This window comes from Amyelois transitella, chromosome 14 (genome assembly GCF_032362555.1).
Source record: "Amyelois transitella isolate CPQ chromosome 14, ilAmyTran1.1, whole genome shotgun sequence".
In the NCBI taxonomy this organism is placed as follows: domain Eukaryota; kingdom Metazoa; phylum Arthropoda; class Insecta; order Lepidoptera; family Pyralidae; genus Amyelois; species Amyelois transitella.
The window spans coordinates 7653391-7672166 of NC_083517.1; the positions used below are offsets into that span (position 1 = coordinate 7653391).

The 18776-nt window shown below is 35.0% G+C and overlaps 3 protein-coding genes across 3 annotated transcripts; 2 read left to right on the plus strand and 1 right to left on the minus strand.

Annotated features, from left to right (window-relative positions):
• The first annotated feature begins 7114 nt into the window (after positions 1-7114).
• Positions 7115-9030, plus strand: LOC106132426 (post-GPI attachment to proteins factor 2). Its single transcript, XM_013331837.2, has 3 exons — positions 7115-7681; positions 8059-8277; positions 8699-9030. The coding sequence occupies exons 1-3, from the start codon at positions 7267-7269 to the stop codon at positions 8827-8829; spliced, it is 765 nt and encodes a 254-aa protein (XP_013187291.1). The 5' UTR covers positions 7115-7266; the 3' UTR covers positions 8830-9030.
• LOC106132425 (L-2-hydroxyglutarate dehydrogenase, mitochondrial) lies at positions 7932-12974 on the minus strand. Its single transcript, XM_013331835.2, has 4 exons — positions 12510-12974; positions 11554-12426; positions 10988-11208; positions 7932-9829 (listed from the first exon to the last, which is right to left on the minus strand). Exons 1-4 carry the CDS (start codon positions 12587-12589, stop codon positions 9669-9671), a joined length of 1335 nt encoding a protein of 444 aa, XP_013187289.1. The 5' UTR covers positions 12590-12974; the 3' UTR covers positions 7932-9668.
• A 682-nt stretch (positions 12975-13656) lies between these two features.
• LOC132902481 (uncharacterized) lies at positions 13657-18498 on the plus strand. Its single transcript, XM_060947638.1, has 8 exons — positions 13657-13906; positions 14247-14387; positions 14613-14744; positions 15297-15413; positions 16165-16220; positions 16573-16721; positions 17174-17357; positions 18304-18498. The coding sequence occupies exons 1-8, from the start codon at positions 13829-13831 to the stop codon at positions 18473-18475; spliced, it is 1029 nt and encodes a 342-aa protein (XP_060803621.1). The 5' UTR covers positions 13657-13828; the 3' UTR covers positions 18476-18498.
• The last annotated feature ends 278 nt before the right edge of the window (positions 18499-18776 follow it).

Genomic DNA, 18776 nt, shown 5'->3' on the forward strand with positions numbered 1-18776 from the left:
TGTCACTTACCGCACTTCGGTCTGCCCGGCAGTTCAGGCACGATGGGACGGCTCCCGCCATCCAGCCTTGACACTCCGACCTCTGATGCTCCCCGCCGCAGTGGCTGCACCTCTCTGCTGTCTCCTTGCAGTGTCTCCTGCCGTGGCCGTAGCCCAGGCACATCGAGCACTGGACCAGCGGAGAATAGTCCTCCGCCTGGACCCGCTGCATGTCGATGCGCGCTGAGCCGGCCACGACCACTGCCTTCCACATCTTGGGAGGGACACTTAGGACTATGTGCTCCAACAGCGGGTTGCGGGCCTTCTTCCTAAATTTGAATTCTATGGCCATATCTTCCTCCTTTAAGTCCCCAAGTATCTCACTATTTTGTTTTACCAGTTTTTCTATAATTTCTTCATTTTTATTTTTCTTTATAACATTTTTTAGCACTATGAGGGGGTTTTTATTGTGTACATCTCTTGCCTGTAGCTTCCCTAAACTATTTATCCTCTTCTTAAGTTTCTCCCTTCCTTCTTCTGTCTTGCAGCTTATAATAAGCTTCCTATCCCTCGTCTTCCGTATCTTTTCTATTCTAACCCAATCCCCGCCCTCTCCCGCCACTTCCCTAATTTGGTCCAGCACCTCGTCACCTGTTTCCATTCCTGCCTTGTCGTTGACAATAACGGAGTGGTAGGTGACGGGTGGTTCCTTCACATTGGCGACGACCTGCGAGTACGTTCGGGGCTGCGTGCCTGTGTCTGCTCCTGATTCGGTCCGATTTTTAAAAGCCTCCTTGAGATCCCTTAAGGTCTTTGAGTTCTCGTCAAGTCGATCGGTCAACATCTTCAGATGGCTCTTGATGTCCCCGATTTCCTCTTCTTCCTCAGGAGCAGGGGACGTCTGCGTTCTCACGCATGGATTTTGACCTGGTGTGAAATTTTTCAATTCCTGATAAATGGCCAGGTCACACACCAGGTCATCCACCGCTTTCAGCTTTTGGATTACGGAGTCCTTTGTCGTTCGCTTTAATCGCAGCGCCGTTTCGACCTCGTTAATGGCGGCTTCCAGGAGGCCTCTGATGTTGCCGCCCAACATATCCCGATCGTCATCAGTCAAGATCTTCCTTCTGTTTTCTTCTCTTAGGAGCGGGGTTTTTGGGTGGTGTTGGATGAATTTACTCCTGGTTATGGGAGTAGCCCATTCCGCTGCAGGTATACTGGGAGGGGAGTCTGTGAGGGAGGAATCACTCGGCAGTTGAGTGGGAGAAAGCGTGTTGTTATCATAATAGGAGAGTGTCTTTTTAAAGGACACGGTCTTTGGCGTTGGGTTAAGAGTCATGTTTTAAAAAGTAAATTTGTATAAGTTGTAAAAAATGCAGTATATCATAAAATATGATTAAGTAAAAAACAGAGGTCACGATTTAAAACAATTAAGAGAAAAGTATTTACAGCTTCTTATCCTAGGGTTGCACGTGTTCTTATGCCTGTTGATCCGGATCCCGACGAATCCAAGAGAATCCACTCAATCCGTCAAATTTCGAATAATTCTTGGAGCCCAGGTAAGTATGTCGTGACACTGAACACTGTTAAACACTGATTTTCACAATTTTTATTTTTCACAATTTTATTTGTCACAGATTTTTAATTTTTCACAATTTTTATTCGCGGAGCTCGTCGGAGCACGTCTGCACTCCACGACGGCTCGAAGCAGACTCCGTTTCGTTGGGTTATACTGAGGTATCAAAAGTAACGAGTAACGTAACGATACGATAGTAACGAGTACTCATTTTTATAGTAACAAATACATACGGGTTTGCTTTTTCTCGTTACTTTTACACCTCTAGAATTTGTTACCGCTTCTTCTGCACTGACTCTTTGGAAGCGGCAGTAGTAAACTGTTGTTGTAAAAAACCACTGTGAAACCAAAAAAAAAATATGACGATTATTAATTAATATAAAATATAAAAAGTTTGATTTTTTTTATTTCGATGTGTTTACTTTCAAAATACTCATAATAACAAAAGATAACTGTCGGCTTTAGAAATTTGTCGAAATAAACCATTGTCATAAAATAAAGGACTTGACACTAAACAAAAAATGTTTACCTACCATTGCGGCCCATATAGACATATTTGATCCTAGCCTTATAAATAAGAAATGCTTCTGCATATTAATAGTCAATAGACATTTTCGTCATATTTAATTTATCGATAGCATATCGATAAAACTAGTTTTTTAACAAATGTTTGTTTATTATTAAGTATTTCAAAGAACTTTATTTTTTATTATATTACATTGCCGACATTTAAAAAAAACCGGCCAAGTGCAAGTAATCACGTTGGTTACTTAATTATTTAAATTCACGTTAATTTCTGTTCATTAAAATTGCTTGTCACAGTGGGTGTCAACACATTGACATTTTTTCGTGACCGGGTGCTTGTTTGTTGTTGTTGTTGGATATTTGTAATATCTGAGCTTATTTTTCAAGCAAGAGTATGAGAGTGAATAGAAAGAAAAAGTTGTAGAGTAGATAGTCAAAAATGAGATTTTATTGGGTGATTTCCAGTTGATCATGATCGGTAAGTATTTATATTATTACCGTTTGACAAAACTGTGTTTGCCATAATTTACATTGTAAAATTAAATAAATAAGTAATATATTAACCATATTTGTTATTTATTATATTAATAAAATCACTTGCCTAACAACCTAAGAACTTACTAGGTAAATACGACAAAATACTGATATCGATAAGTAAGATGTTATACATGTCTCCCTATCTCATTTTTTTCTTGTTGTTGGCACAATGTTGCACTGTCAATTTTATATGCGGCCTTCATGTTGGCAAGACTTTTCCTATACGTTTCATACTAAAGCATTTTCATTTTTTATATGTGGAGCTCCTGACTCTTAACACGTATTGATAACATACTCTTTGGTAACAAAGTTTCCTTTCAGAGACTGTCACTGACCTACTGACTGATAGTAACAAACAAACAATCATCAATATGCGTGATGGTGCGTGCAAAGACATTGTGTGAGTGAGTGTGTAAGAACGTAGTGATTACATCCTCATTGGTTTAAAGTGGTTTACAAGAGGACAAAGAGTACTTATGTCACCGAAAAATAACAACAACCGCCAATTTATTATTTTCCTATAACATTTAGTAACTTAACAATTATATAAACTTATCGAACTCACAACATACATACATACATACATACATAAACTTACGCCTCTTTCCCGGAGGGGTAGGCAGAGACTACCTCTTTCCACTTGCCACGATCCCTGCATACTTCCTTTGCTTCATCCACATTCATAACTCTCTTCATGCAAGCTCGGCGGTTTCGGGCACTTTTGACCTGACCCTTCACCAGGACGTCCTTAATTTGATCAAGGTATGTTCGTCTAGGTCTTCCCACCCCGACCTTTCCCTCCACACTCTCCTTGTATATCTGCTTAGTCAACCTGTTTTCATTCATCCTCTCCACATGACCGAACCATCTCAACATACCCTTTTCTATTCCTGTAACTACATCTTCTTTCACATCACAACATTCCCTTATCACGCTGTTCCTTATCCGGTCACTCAATTTCACACCCAACATACTCCTTAACGCTCTCATTTCCACTGCATTTATTCTGCTTTCGTGCTTCTTTTGCCATACCCAACTTTCACTCCCATACATTAATGTCGGGACCAACACGCCCCTGTGCACAGCCAGTCGAGCCTTTTTGGATAGTTTCTGACTGCTCATAAAGGCATGCAAAGCTCCATTCACCATGTTCCCCGCGTTCACTCTCCTTTCAATATCACTATCACACTTGCCATCTGATGTAAACTTTGATCCTAGATATACAAACTCTTTCACTTGCTCAACTTTTTCTCCTCCAATCAAAATATTACATGCTGTCATTTCTTTCTCCATTTCAAAAACCAGTGTTTTAGTTTAACTTACGTTCACTTTCATTCCTTTCTCTTTTAAAGCTTCATGCATACAGTTTACCATCTCCTGTAACTCCTCCGCTGATGACGCCAGTATAACCTGATCGTCGGCATAGAGCAGACATTTGACGAGTAATTCATTCATCCTTAATCCACTTTCAGACTCTTTCAAATCTGTCAAACAACTATCCATAAATAGGTTGAACAGCCACGGTGACGCAACACATCCCTGCCTAACACCTTTCTCAATCTTAAACCACTCAGTGTGCGCTCCGTTTATCCTGACACAAGCACTCGAATCCTCATATAAGGATTTCAGTGCTCGTATCAAGAGACTGCTCACCCCATGCATAGAAAGTGCTGACCACAATTCATTCCTCTCAACTCTGTCATAGGCCTTTTCCAAATCCACGAATGTGCAATAGACTTTTTGACTCTTGGCCAAAAACTTTTCGGCTATGCACCGCAAAGAAAAGACCTGATCAGTACATCCCATTCCCTTTCGAAATCCCGCTTGAGCATCCCATATTTTGTCATCAGTTTCATTCCTGACTCTATTAATCAATACCTTAGCATTCAATTTGCCGACGACGCAGGCTTATACCACGATAATTTTTGCAGTCCAGTTGTGACCCTTTTCCTTTGTAAAGTGGCACAATAACAGCCTTACACCAATCTTTTGGTACTCGGCCGCTTCTACAACACAAATTGAAAAGGCAGTACAACTGTCTAGCTACGACGCCTTTTCCTGCTTTAAGCATCTCGACCGACACTCTGTCATACCCGGCAGCCTTACCCGCTTTCATACTCTTAAGTGCTTCCACAATTTCAAACATTTCAATTTCGCCTTCCATCTCATTCTCTTTTTCTTCGCTATAGCAGAACTCTTTCTTATTTTCTTCCTTTTTTCAAATAAACTCTCAAAATAGTCCTTCCATATCTTTAGCACACATTCTTCTCCTTTCACAACGCTACCATCCTGGCATCTGATCCTAGTCAGCTCTCTGGTTATAGTTTTTCCTCGGGCTGACCTTACGGATTTCCAGAATACTTTCAGATTTGACTGAAAGTCTTCTGATAGCCTTTTATCAAAATCCTCTTTATACTCTTCTTTCTTTCTAATCACAGCTTTCTTAACCAAATCTTTCATTTTTTTTATATTCCTTACGTGCTTCATTCACATCCTCATCTATAACCTCTTGCATTCTTAAGTTAGCTTTTGCTGCTAACAAATCCAGCCATGCTTTCTTCTTTAATCGCACAAGTTCTTGCACATCTTTACTCATCCACGCATTTTTGTGATTTTTCCCTTTCCTTCTTCTACTTACACCACACACTTCAACAGCTACTTTCACAATTCTTTCTTTAAATTCCTTCCATCCATCTTCAATATTGCTCCTCTCATCTAAATCTTCAATTTCATCCTTCAGTCTATTAATATACATCTTACCTACATCCATATCTTGCAAATTTTCTACTTTCACTCTTTCCAAAGCGCTGGTTTGCTCCCTTACCCTGTGCCGCCAGCGATTGAAGATACCCCTTATCCGGGATATCACCAGTAAATGGTCCGAGTCAATGCCAGCACCGCGATATGCACGGGTATCCAGCACTTTGTTCTTCAATCTTTCATCTACAATCACAAAGTCTATCATACTTTTTAAAATACCTTCCACTCTTGTATAGGTGTGGATCTCTTTATGTTGAAACATTGAGTTCGACACAAAAAGATCCCACTCTAGACAAATTTCTAATACACTTCTTCCATTATCATTCACCTTTTCGTCACCAAACGCACCAAGCACCTTTTCATATCCATCACGCTTTACACCCACCCATCCATTAAAATCACCTAACATAATAATCTTCTCATTTGGCTTGGTAACTTTCAATACTTCTCTTACACTATTCCAGAACTCACAAACGTTAACTTATAACGTTAAATATTATGAGCATTTAAATAAACGACATGTGCGCTCTGATTGGATGAATACATCACGTGTTTCTTGGAAGAGGAGCAGGAGCTGCCCGCGGGTTTGTTCTCATCACAATAATTTTTACCTACAAAGGCTACAAGTTACTTATTTTTCAAAATAATAATATTATCTCTTATACTGTTAACATTAAAATTAAACAAGTTTCGTTTATGGAATCTATCATTTTTATAAGATTGTTCGTTGTATTCTTATTTTCGCTTCAATAAAATCAAGGTGCCGTGTGGTTCCCGGCACCAATAAAAAAAAAAAAGAATAGGACCACTCCATCTCTTTCCCATGGATGTCGTAAAAGGCGACTAAGGGATAGGCTTACAAACAAGGGATTCTTTTTTAGGCGACAGGCTAGCAACCTGTCACTATTTGAATCTCAATTCTATCATTAAGCCAAATAGCTGAACGTGGCCTTTCAGTCTTTTCAAGACTGTTGGCTCTGTCTACCCCGTAAGGGATATAGACGTGATGATATGTATGTGTATGTATGTATAAAATCAAGTACCCGAAACCACCGAGCTTGCATAAAGAGAGTTATGAATGTGGATAAAGCGAAGGAAGTGTGCAGAGATCGTGGCAGGTGGAAAGAGGAAGTCTCTGCCTACCCCTCCGGGAAAGAGGCGTGATTTTATATATGTATAAAATCAATACATATACTTAAAATAATACAGTAAAATAAAATTATCTGAAAAATTCACGATACCAGCCTAGTCCCTTCACGAACATTAAACAAGGGATTGTTAGCGTTACCAAATAAACAATAAAAGTAACGATATATAACATTATTTTCTAAAAGTTATGACTGATATCAGTAATGTAATCTTATAACGTTATAAAAAGATATTAAATTGCTTTTATATCGTAACCAATTAACTTTATAAATATAGGTACCTAAAGTATGTCTGTCGCAACGCAACTGTACGATACGCGACGCGATTAGAAGTGTTCACGGCGAATCCGTCATATTTACGTCATGTTATAAATAAGTAGCCATTACCCAGCATAACGGTACTTAATTTATAACGTAAACGCTGTTTGACAGTAATACGATCCAATTGTTAAACGGTAATTCAAGCCCTGCGTTAAACTCTTTTTGTATCTCCTTGTATATTGAATAACGTCAGTAATCATTGTCAAGTGTCAAAACGGCATAATATTAAGATTTACCTTGGCAAACTTATTATTATTTTATGGTTATCTCGGATAATAATCTTAAAATCTCCATCTATCTACTCCACCCACATTTTAACTTTGTTTTTATTATTTGTGGCTTTGTTTCACATGCTATGGATGATTATAGGTAGACTAAAACTTCAGAAATATTAAGTGTTTTATCAGTGTTAGTGTTTCAATGTATCTTCCTCTTCATAATGTTTCAGCAGGAAAGAAGTATTATTTTAGGATTCCAGTTACTAAACTTTCTTTTTTTACAGTATCATTACCTTTATTTTCCTTTATAATTTGTGTTTTGTTAACTATGTATAAAGACTTTGATAGAGCCAATAAAACTCATTGTAATATTCCGAATATTTTTCCCTCTATATCTGCCTCTATAGGAAACTATGAACCCCAAATTACTATATGGAAAACAGCTATTTATACACATGCTCCTTTAAGATTTATTTTGATATATTTACGGTGGGATTATTATAAAAGTATTATAAGAGATGATTGTAGAATAATAGTTAAATTGGCAGTGAGCCTTAATATAATTGAGAATATTACATTACTAGGTTTAACTCATTGGACATCTTCTTTGAATTACTGTAAGTAAACCAAAATAAACTCAAATAATAAGTAGTTTATAATCATCTGCTCATGAGGTGAAGGGTGCTATTTAGTTGCAAATGTCTGTATTTTTAGATAGTAGAAACAAAACAAAATTATTACAGGTACCTTATACAAGAGAAAACCCTGCATCCATTTAGTAACATACTTTGTATAAGTTCCTTAAAAAAGCAAAACACTACTCAGTTAAACTTTAATATTTTTATTGGATTTAAAATAAAAAGCAAATTATATTTTGAAAAAGTTATAACATTAGTCAAATATGTTTTATTTACAAATATTTATCATTATTTTTACACATACAGTGACATGATTTTTACCAAAACAACAAAGTTTATAAAATATTTTTTTACAGCATATCATGAAGTATGTTTCAAAACTTTCATAGCTGCTTCCTTATTATATATGGTTTTTATATGTATTTTGCTAACAAAATGCAGAAGGAGGCCAAACATTACATTATTGGAAAGATACTCTGTAAAACTGAAATGGAGGCTCTTCTTAGTCAATGCCAGCACATTTACAATGGCAGCTTATTTCTTTTTAAGACATAACAGTCTTTGTGAACCATATGGTAAGTAAGTAAGAAAGAGTTATAGGAAAAAATTTAAAACAGAAAAAGATTGTACCAATGACATTGATCGTACAAAACACAAATGAAAAAACTTAGATAAACTTAACAATTGGCTTTAAATTTTAATAAACAAACAGTATTAACTATTCAAATAAACATATAATGTGTTTTGATAACCCTACCAAAATCCTTGTAGAACATGCTTATATTCCAAATTTCAGTGAAATCTATTCAGTGGTTTAAGGCATACATTCATAAACATATTAGTTACATAGGTGCAAGTTATATCATTGATCTTACTTTATCTATGTACTTATAGTCAAAACATCCACAACAAAATTTATTTCTATAAAAATATATATCAATACTACAATATTTAATCTGGTCAACTGATATTATTTGTGTTTTATTTTTCTTTCAGTATACTCGATCTTTGCATTCTCTGAATACATAGTTGTGGTTAGTAATATACTATACCACTGTACAACAGTGTATGACCTTCACTCGCACTTCATTACAATATCAAAGCATGGAGTTACTATTGAGAAATGATAATCATGGCTGGGAACTGATGGTCACATGTGTAACAATTATGATTGTTGGCATCAAGTTTGGACAAATAAAGAAAATCATATTTAAACTTGAAGTTTTTGTAAAATAAAAAGAATTATAAGTTGTAAATAATTGACTTCCACTTACATATGTTTTTAAGTTTTTTTAAATGTATGAATATTAAAATATTGTTTTTATTTATTTATGCCTCAAAAATATACTATTTATTTTTATTATCAATACATAAAAAATAATACAATAAATTTATAGAAAAATAATTTTGCAACATTTCCTATTTAGCTTACAGTAAAATATTAACTTTGTTTTCTTAAAAACTTAACTTTAACAAGTTAATAATTTGCCACAAGACCACTTCAAACAAGGGTGTTGTGTCAGTTATCTTAATACTACAAATAAAATAATGACTTTCATTGAAGCACCTTCTGTTGATTGTGACTGATTTTATATATCACAAAATCATGACCTCTTGACGAGAAAAGTACAATCAAATACACACGGAACTCTACAATGTTGTAATAGGGGCAAATTTTGGTAACTTGATATGCTTTTGACTGTACCTATACTACTTTCAATAAGTATAATGGGTGAAATGGTAAAACTTTTCTATCTGACCCAGTGTATGTGTTCATACATAGTTTACTGTCAATCTACAATTAAAAATATGATATTTCATCACATAAAAGAATGTACAATTCTGAGTGTATAAAACATAATTGTATAATAATTAAAAAAATATAAATCGATCTAAAATAACCTTATTTTTAAATAAAATTTGTATAATACAAATATAAGGAATTAACAATCACTTATCTGACTAGCTAGAACTTAAATTGTTCTTTCATTTTATCAGCAATCATCTCTGCAATAGCCAATGATGATGTAGCACCTGGTGAAGGTGCATTACGGCAGTGCAGCACTCGACTTCCGATAGCACCCGAGGATGGGTTGGAATCAAATACAAAGTCTTCTACCAATGTACCTAAAACAGTCATATGTATATTTTTATTTACATGGAAAAATAAAACATGCGACTTATCAGCTCTGATAATGAAACATTTTACATTAGCTGTTACCACCTAAGTATACTAAAATGTATTATGGGATATAAACTTTATAATATACTAGCTGTTGCCCGCAGCTTCGTTCCCGGACATTGCTGTATTACGCAAATCCTATGAAAACAGTCTTTTTGCTGGATGAAAAGTATATGGTACGCTTGTTTTTCTAAGTACAGACTACAGTTCTAAAGGATTTAAACGTGCTTTAGATTACTTTTGCCTGCAAATTCGTACACACAATGTTTATTTCCTTAGATAGTGTTCACTACACAAAGAATTAACATGCCAAATTAACGATATTTATAATGAAATAGCATTTCCCACAGTTTTACTCGGTACATTATTGTTCATAGACAATCCTGCGGGAATATAATTTATTTTAAAACAAATATATGCTCATGGCACCTTCGGATAGTGTAGTTATAAAATGGGGAAAAATATTTTTCCATCAGTTTCGTAGATTTTGAAATTATTCATTACAAAGATACTACAAATCTTTTATCTTTATTAATAGCGCAGATTAATTATGATGATTTTGATAGAGTCCTTGAGTGAAGAATGAAACAAAAGTAGAACTTATGTAGATATTGTGGCAAGTGAGAAGATGCTGTCTCTGCCTAGCCCTTCAAAAAAAAATGTGAATAAAATCACTGAATATCAATAATCATATGTCATATGGTTTGTGCTAGCTATCCCAAATCAAACTCCATTAAACCATTGAAACTCGGACCACACTATACAACACTTTTTTGTATCACTACTCAGACAATGCTACCATTTATAGCAATTTATTCAATCATTTCAGTCTTAGGCTGACTTCCTTGGAGTATGATTTGATTGAATTTAATTGATTATCAATGACATCAGCATCATTTGTTTTGTTTATTGAAATATTTGTCGTTTGTGTCATTTATCATCATCAATATAATATAAATTGATATGTATATAATATGAATTATAATCATAACAGTTAATCAGTCATTTAGGGAATTCAAATCTTAGTTGACTAGTTAATCTTTATAAAAGATTAAATCAGTTATATTTAGAATAGTGTAGGTGTTTAAAAGATTAGTATTTACCATCTTTTGTCATTGCCTGTGCCCTGACTCCTGCGGGTCCTTTCTCCACATCTGCTACAGATAAATTTTCAATATACCTCTGTATCTGCATTACTTGTAGTGGTGTTATAGCTGATCGTATCATTTCCTTGAACCCAAATCCTGCATATTTTAATGCCATTTTCCGGAAACCAGAAAAACCGCATATCTCTCTCAGTTCTGTAGTGTTGATATCATTCCATCTGAAATATTGTTTGTTAAGTGTCATTGGCTTGTTAAGAGTCAAGGCCATTTTGATATATCAAATATTAAACATCATTGTTATCTATTTATATACATACACAAGCAATCCAGATAAATAATCAAAATTCAACAATATGATAAAGTTAAATATCTGTATACCTTTAAATGACTTTGACAGAAACTATTAAAATATAATTTCTTATTATATGACATCATTTAATGGTTATAAAGTCATAAAATGTAAAAATAAACTTAAAATAAATTTATTCATACCAAATTATTGGTACTTAATAATTATCATAGCAATATAATCTAGGTTAAAGTAAGTTTTTTATCATAATCACCTATATCCTTCTTTACAAAATGCTAAAATAGCATTTGGACCAACAATAACACGGCCATCTATTCTAGGGGTCACATGAACACCCAAAAATGGGAATCTTGGATCTGGTACTGGATAAATATTGGCTTTTGCTATATTACTTTTGTTCTGTACAACATATAAATATTCTCCTCTAAAAGGTATAATTTTTGGCTCCTCCGGGCAGCCAGTCAAAGTTGCAATAGTATCAGAATGAAGCCCACAGCATGTAAGAACATATTTTGCATGGACAGTGTCTCCTTTACTGTTTATTATCATAACAGGGTAATCTGCACTTTCTGCTTCAGCAAATTTATTCACTTCATAATTCAAGTAAGCTTTGCCACCTTTATCTTTGAAATCTTCTACATAAGATCTGGTGACCTCACCCCAATTCACAATGCCAGTGTTTGGTGACCACAGTGCCTGGACACCCTTACAATTTGGTTCAACTTCACGCAATTCCTTTGCATCTAAAATTGTTAAATCTTTAACTCCATTCTTTATCCCACGATCATATAAATCTAATAATCTGGGAACTTCAGATCTATCAGTAGCTACAATCAGTTTTCCACACTTGGAATATTTTATGCCTTTTTCATCTAAATATTTGTAAGACAAATTTAGGCCTTTCACACATAATTTAGCTTTCAATGTCCCTGGTTTATAATAAATGCCAGCATGAATAACGCCACTGTTATTTCCACTTTGATGGTAAGCAAATCGATCTTCTTTTTCAACTAAAGCTATTTTCAATTGTGGATGTCTATATACTAGTTCTCTGGCAGACGCTGATCCCACTATACCACCTCCAATAACAACAATGTCATAATTTTCTTTTCTTATTGTACTATACCTGTAAAATATTTATATAATAAAAAAGTTAGTCATATTTTTCAACACAATAGTGACCATTTAATGCTATTAAAAATAACATACCTGGGCGAGTTGTACTTAAATTTCGAAGGCCCACTCAAGGTCAACAATGAGATCTTTTTCCATTTCATTAGTGTAGCCATTGTTTTTGTTTATAGCAAAATAAAAAAGTGCGCTGTTGCTCAAATTAACTACGGCATAGAACTAAATTCCTTGGTATGCAGACTATTATTTTACGTTGTTGGTACGTATTTATTAATAACTTTATTATCTCATTACACCGTTGAAAAGATAGAACTGTTGTTATTTATCGGGCTTTAACTTATTTAACAGCCGCGCGTGCACGAAAAGTATAATTTAATCGAGCTAAACATTTTTAGTATTATGCAGATATCGTAAATAAGTGTCAAATTAATTATAAGGCGTCACAAGGTGTACTGTTAGCTACTTACTTAGTAATAATTAATTTTCCTACAGTAAAACTAAACAAAAAAAAACTAAATAAGTAGTAGGTAGGTATCTGCAGTCTGCAGGTATAATCTAAAATCTAACCAACTGATTAGTGTTGCCGATCGATAGGCCACTATCAATAGGTTATCGATAGTCGAGCAAAAGCAAAAGTATCGATAGCGCAGTTACGTCAATACTATTGACTCACAACGTTTATTGTTCTTGCCTATCGATAGTGAACTGGGTTCTTCCCTTCCACCCCTTCTTTTCTCCCTTTCCCTCCATCTTCTCCTTCGCCATTCTTTGAATTAATGCGATTGAATCATATCCCACTGTTAATAATGTAAACCTATCGATACTTTCGAAAATAGTGACAATATTGATGATCAATACGATAGGATTTGTAGTTTATCAATCCTGATATACCAAAGTGACCTATCAATAGGCCTAATAATACTATCGATAGGCTTAACTATAGGTTAGACAATTTTCAAGGTCAACTATCGATAGTAAAACTACTATCGATTTTAACATGTATTTATTATCAGTTATAAAAAATTAAATTTGAAATAGACTGTCAAGTCAATATCCACAAATTATAAATCATTAAATTATGCTAATAATATGTAGCATAATAAATTATCATTCATTGTATTGTAATTATTAAACAACTCAATCTGTGTAATCTGCCCCGCATATATTCATCATTCATCTTGCACTTGCACTTGCTTTTGCTTATCTGTGGCTTTATTTTGGCAATTCGAATCTAAGTCAATTCAGTTTGACATTTGAATTTGTGACTGTTTGTGGTGGATTGTTTACTTTATTATTTTATTTTGTTACCTGCTATCGTTTTGGTTATACCTGGGGAATTTCGTAGTTGGGCTTATTTACCTGTTACTCACACAGCACAAAACAATTATAATAAAATAATGGTCCAATCTCAATTTTCCCTGACATGGAACTCATACAAAAATAGCATTTGTAGTGGATTCACTTCTTTGCAACAGGTAGGTTCTTGCTAAAATTATAGACTGCTATTTATCTGTTTCACAGAATCACAAGTGGCAAAAAAAAAATGACGGAAATCAGGAACTCAGGGTCCCCTGAGACCAAAGTAAAGTAAAGCAGTGGTGGGTGCAAACATGAAAGAGACCACTCTGTCTCATCGAACTCCAAACTCGTCTTCCTTCTGCCGTCAGTCCCGGTTACATCTTCACATCTGATGTAACCAGGGTGCGCTTTTTGAGCATACTTCAAATCAAGCTTAACTCTTTAAGCTAACTCTCTTATTTTATTGGAATGGAATTCATGCATGATTTTAATCTATAATCTTCTCTTCTGTAACAGAATGGGGAGTTGGTAGACATGACCCTGGCAGCGGATGGCCACTTTGTAAAAGTACATCAGGTTCTATTGGCATTGGCTAGTCCGTATCTGAAGGAGCTCATCACATCAGCTCCATGCCAACATCCTGTCCTGTTTCTCAATGTGAGTAACTTTTACTTTTGGGAGAAAGAACTTTAAATTATTTAAATGTTGATTATGCAACATCTTTATTTATTGAGTTGTTTCATATCAAAGTGAGATATAAATGGGGAGTTTTGTTTTGTTTATCAGCTTTTATTAGCTAGTTTACTGTCATAGGAACAACAAAATGTTTTGAGAAAAGGCTATATATATTAAAATAAAATATTTGAATTTTATACATTTCAGAATGTGTCTTACAAGAATATGTCACTGATATTAGAATACATTTATACGGGTGAAGTGTTGGTTCCTGTAGACAACATCTCATCATTTGCAGCAGCTGCAAGGGGGCTTCATATTAAGGGTCTTGAAAACCTTGTAAGTAGCTTATATTCCATGCATATTCTGATATCTTAACATACATACATACATCCATAAATCACTTTTTTTAGAGGGGTAGTCAGAGACTACATCTTTACACTTGCCAAAATCTCTGCATACTTCCGACGCTTCATCCACATTCATAACTCTCTTCATGCAAGCTCGGCAGTTTCGGGCACTCTTGACCTGACCCTTTGCCAGAACATCCTTAATTTGACCCATCCTCAAAATTGTTATTAAAAACAAAAATACTACATTTTGTAGTAAATAGGTATTTAAATGTACATAATAAACATCCAAGACCCAAATCAATTAGATAATGTTTATTTTTCATAATGCCCTGGCTAAGATTTAAACCCAGAACCATCCACAACAGGGGCTGTCTATGAACTACTTGGCACAATAGGATGCATAATATTTGTTTCTTTTACCAGACATTTCTTCTTCCACCTTACTTTTGCACAGCACATATTTTAACCAGGCACCTTACCAAATTGAACACCGAAGTTCTTACAGGACTAAATCTTAAATTGTTACTTGTGTTTTCAGAGTAACGAATGTTTGAATGTTCAAGATACCAGGTCATCACAATTGGAAACTTCAGACTTGTGCCATGTGAGTGGGGTGAAGAGATTGGCTGTACCAACCAGTGATGGCATAGGACAGGTAAAAATTATATAAATTACTCTGGAAAATTCTTCTTATAGCTCCATTATATTACATTATTAGCTTTGTTCTCCCTGAATGTCAACTCTATCTTTGTATGTTTAAGTGATTTAGGCGTGAATGCGTAACAGACGGATAGACAGAGATAGTACTTTCTTAAGTACGATTTTAAACTACAAATTGGCAACTCACCTCATTGAAGAGGCACCTGAGTGAAGTGCGCCTATGATCACGATTGGGTTTGTCATGTTTTACAGAAAGCGGCATATTTGAGCTCCATTAAAAGTTACACAATTTCATATGGGGTAAACAGAACTATCCAAATAAGAACCTGTATAATGATTTTATTTTCATCAGAATGACATGATTGTTACTGATTGTATGTCAACAACCAGTAACAATTGATCTTCAAGTTCAACAAGTTTTTTTTTCACAAATTACACCGATTGACTTGATGTTAGTGCGAGACTTTTTTACAGACAACATTTTATCATAAAGATGTTTAGTTTTAATTTTTATTCCCACTAATATTTAACCTGGGAGAGGATAATAAATAAACCATTGCCTTGATCTCTGCTCTCTGTGAAATTCTTTTTTAGCATATGCAAATTTGACTTTTTAAATTTATATTTACAGGTCGTCATCATATAAGTACTTGTAAAATGTCAGAAAGCCAGTAAATTTGGCTTAAAATTTCGCATGGATAATTATAAAGAATATATTGTGTTAAACTGTTGTTTTCTTTATACAGATAGACATACCAGCCGCGGCGAGGAAAATTTATGTGAAGCAGGAGCCAAACTCACGGTATGTATGGGTATGAACCGGTATTCTAGTCATGGAGTAAGATTCGTGATTTTATTTACTTTGTGCAGGAAAGGTACTTAACGTGGTTGTGGAGTTGCGTTGAACCGGATTTCGTACAATTTTGTAAAGAAGATATTTCAATGTAGTGTCGGTATGGGCACATGTTATATTGCTAACGAATTAATGAAATTCTATCTGTAATCAATATTCAAACCGTTAAAACCAGTCTTATAATATTCAAACCGTTTTACCCCTGAGCCGCAGAGTGACGACTTTGAAGAGTATCTGTTAAAACGTGGTGTTCCCCCTTTCAAATCGTGCTGCTTTTGTAAATAATTAAGTAATTTCTCAGAAAAAATGATTCTCCGCCGCCTGACACATCGCAGCGTCTGAACGACTACTCGGACGTGATAGAAGACAACGTGGCTCACGACACGGACGACGACTACAAGACTGAAGCTCAAGTTGTAACACACACGCCCAAACATATCAAAGATAACCGTAAGTATTTATAGTGGGAATCATACAAATCTTGTAATGATGAGATGCAATTTGTATTTCAAACTCTTGCAGTTTTCCGTGCAGTTTTAAACATTTCAAATAAAACTCAGAATTGCAAAATTACAACTTTATTGTGACTGCCGGTGGTGATTTCCAGTTCATATACAATGCGACGACACAATATCCCTTTTATAAGTATTTTATGTTTGCTTCATCAACGTTTATCAATCTTTTCGTCCAAACTCTTAGCAAAACTTAAGTTTACTCTTGATCTCACCTGTCACCAAATCGATTTCTCCTATTTGATCATGACTCCGAATCGTCCCTTTTCCCATTATCTTTTGTTGGTGAAGTTGTTGGCCGACTGTTACTCAACTCTTTTATACCTGACTTACACCATAATATCGCATACATAAATCATCTGACTATAATTATTATTTATTGATTTACAGCGGCATCCAATCTGCAATACACCGTGTCGATCCGAGGCTCCCTGCAAGTAATCCTGAACCGATACATTTACAACCTGCAGTCCGCCACCACCAAGGCGGGCTTGCGGCGGTGGCGGTGTATCGACTACCGCAACCAAAAGTGCATGGCTTTTGTGGTCACCAAAGACAATGTAGTTTTAAATAGGTAGGTACATACTTTGTTAAACTTTATTGGAAATTGTTTCAATACAGTCCGCCACCACCAAGGCGGGCTTGCGGCGGTGGCGATGCATCGACTACTGCAACCAGAAGTGTACGACTTCCGTAGTCTGTAATTAAGTCTATATCCCTTGCGGGGTAGATAGAACTATAAGTCTTGAAAGACTGATAGGCCACGTTCAGCTATTTAATGATAGAATTACAATTAGAATCGAGTCATTATCATGTATTGAAGAACAGAACTCGAAGAATATTGTTTATGATTGATAAACTATAAACTTCCATATAAAATTTTTAATAAATAATTTAATAAAATTTCATCAATTTTTTTATAACATATTTAATGTACAAAAACAAAGATATCGACAATTTGGATTGCAGCAATGGACTTATACAAAAATCACTGATACTGTAATATTTTGCCAGTAGTGTTTTCTGTCCCGACGGCAGGTTATCTAATATTTGAGTGGTGTAAAATAATAATAGTTATTTGAGATTCTGTTTTTAATTTCTTAGAATAATATAGAGAAACCTTATCTTACGAGACATGCCCAAAAAGTAGGTGTACTGAATATCGCCTACAATGTCAACATGTCTGTCGGCCGTGTGAGTCCATTAACTTTCTAAACTTGCCAAGTACTATACGCCACCCAGTACTTTTTCCTCATGGTATAAATCCCAGTTACCTGCTCACCCTTCTTGATGATTACAGGCATACCCCGGGCTCTTCTCCAGAGTGGTGAGGATGCAACTGGGACTAAATCTAGGAGAAAGAAGAGTAAAAGCTGATCTATTCCCGATTTTAGGACATCCATGGGAAAGAGATGGAGTTGTCTTATTCTAAAGATAGTTAATGCTCACTAATTTGTGTTCGTTTCTTGTGTTTACTTACCCTCGAACTTGCAATTTTTTATGCGGATGTTTTTTTCCAGGGCTAATCTCCATAATCACGGGTTCCACGATAAGAAAATTTTGATGAAAATGGAGAAGAAATGTATATTCTCGGCGATAGATGACGTGCAAAACTACAAAGAAACGGAGGGCTCCAGAGACAGCGACTCTGCGATGGACGAGGGATTTGAAGCGACCAGCGATTTTAAATAATTGAAACTTTATTAATTTTAATTGTATGTTTAAGTAACTAATTAAATGTTATATGAAAATATTTGTATTTTATTTATAAATAATGATAAAGTTAGGAGAGATAGCTATACTTAAAATCTAATCAAATGTGAATCAGTCTTGACTCCTTGTTCACATTTAATTATCAATACTACTATTTCTATTTAGACAATGTAAATAAGTTTTTTTTCCCTGTTTATACAAATCAAAACCATTTAATGTGTCTGTGCAGTTGACTGTACCTCAGCCGCAGTTTTTGTCGCGATATGAACTGTAAATAAAA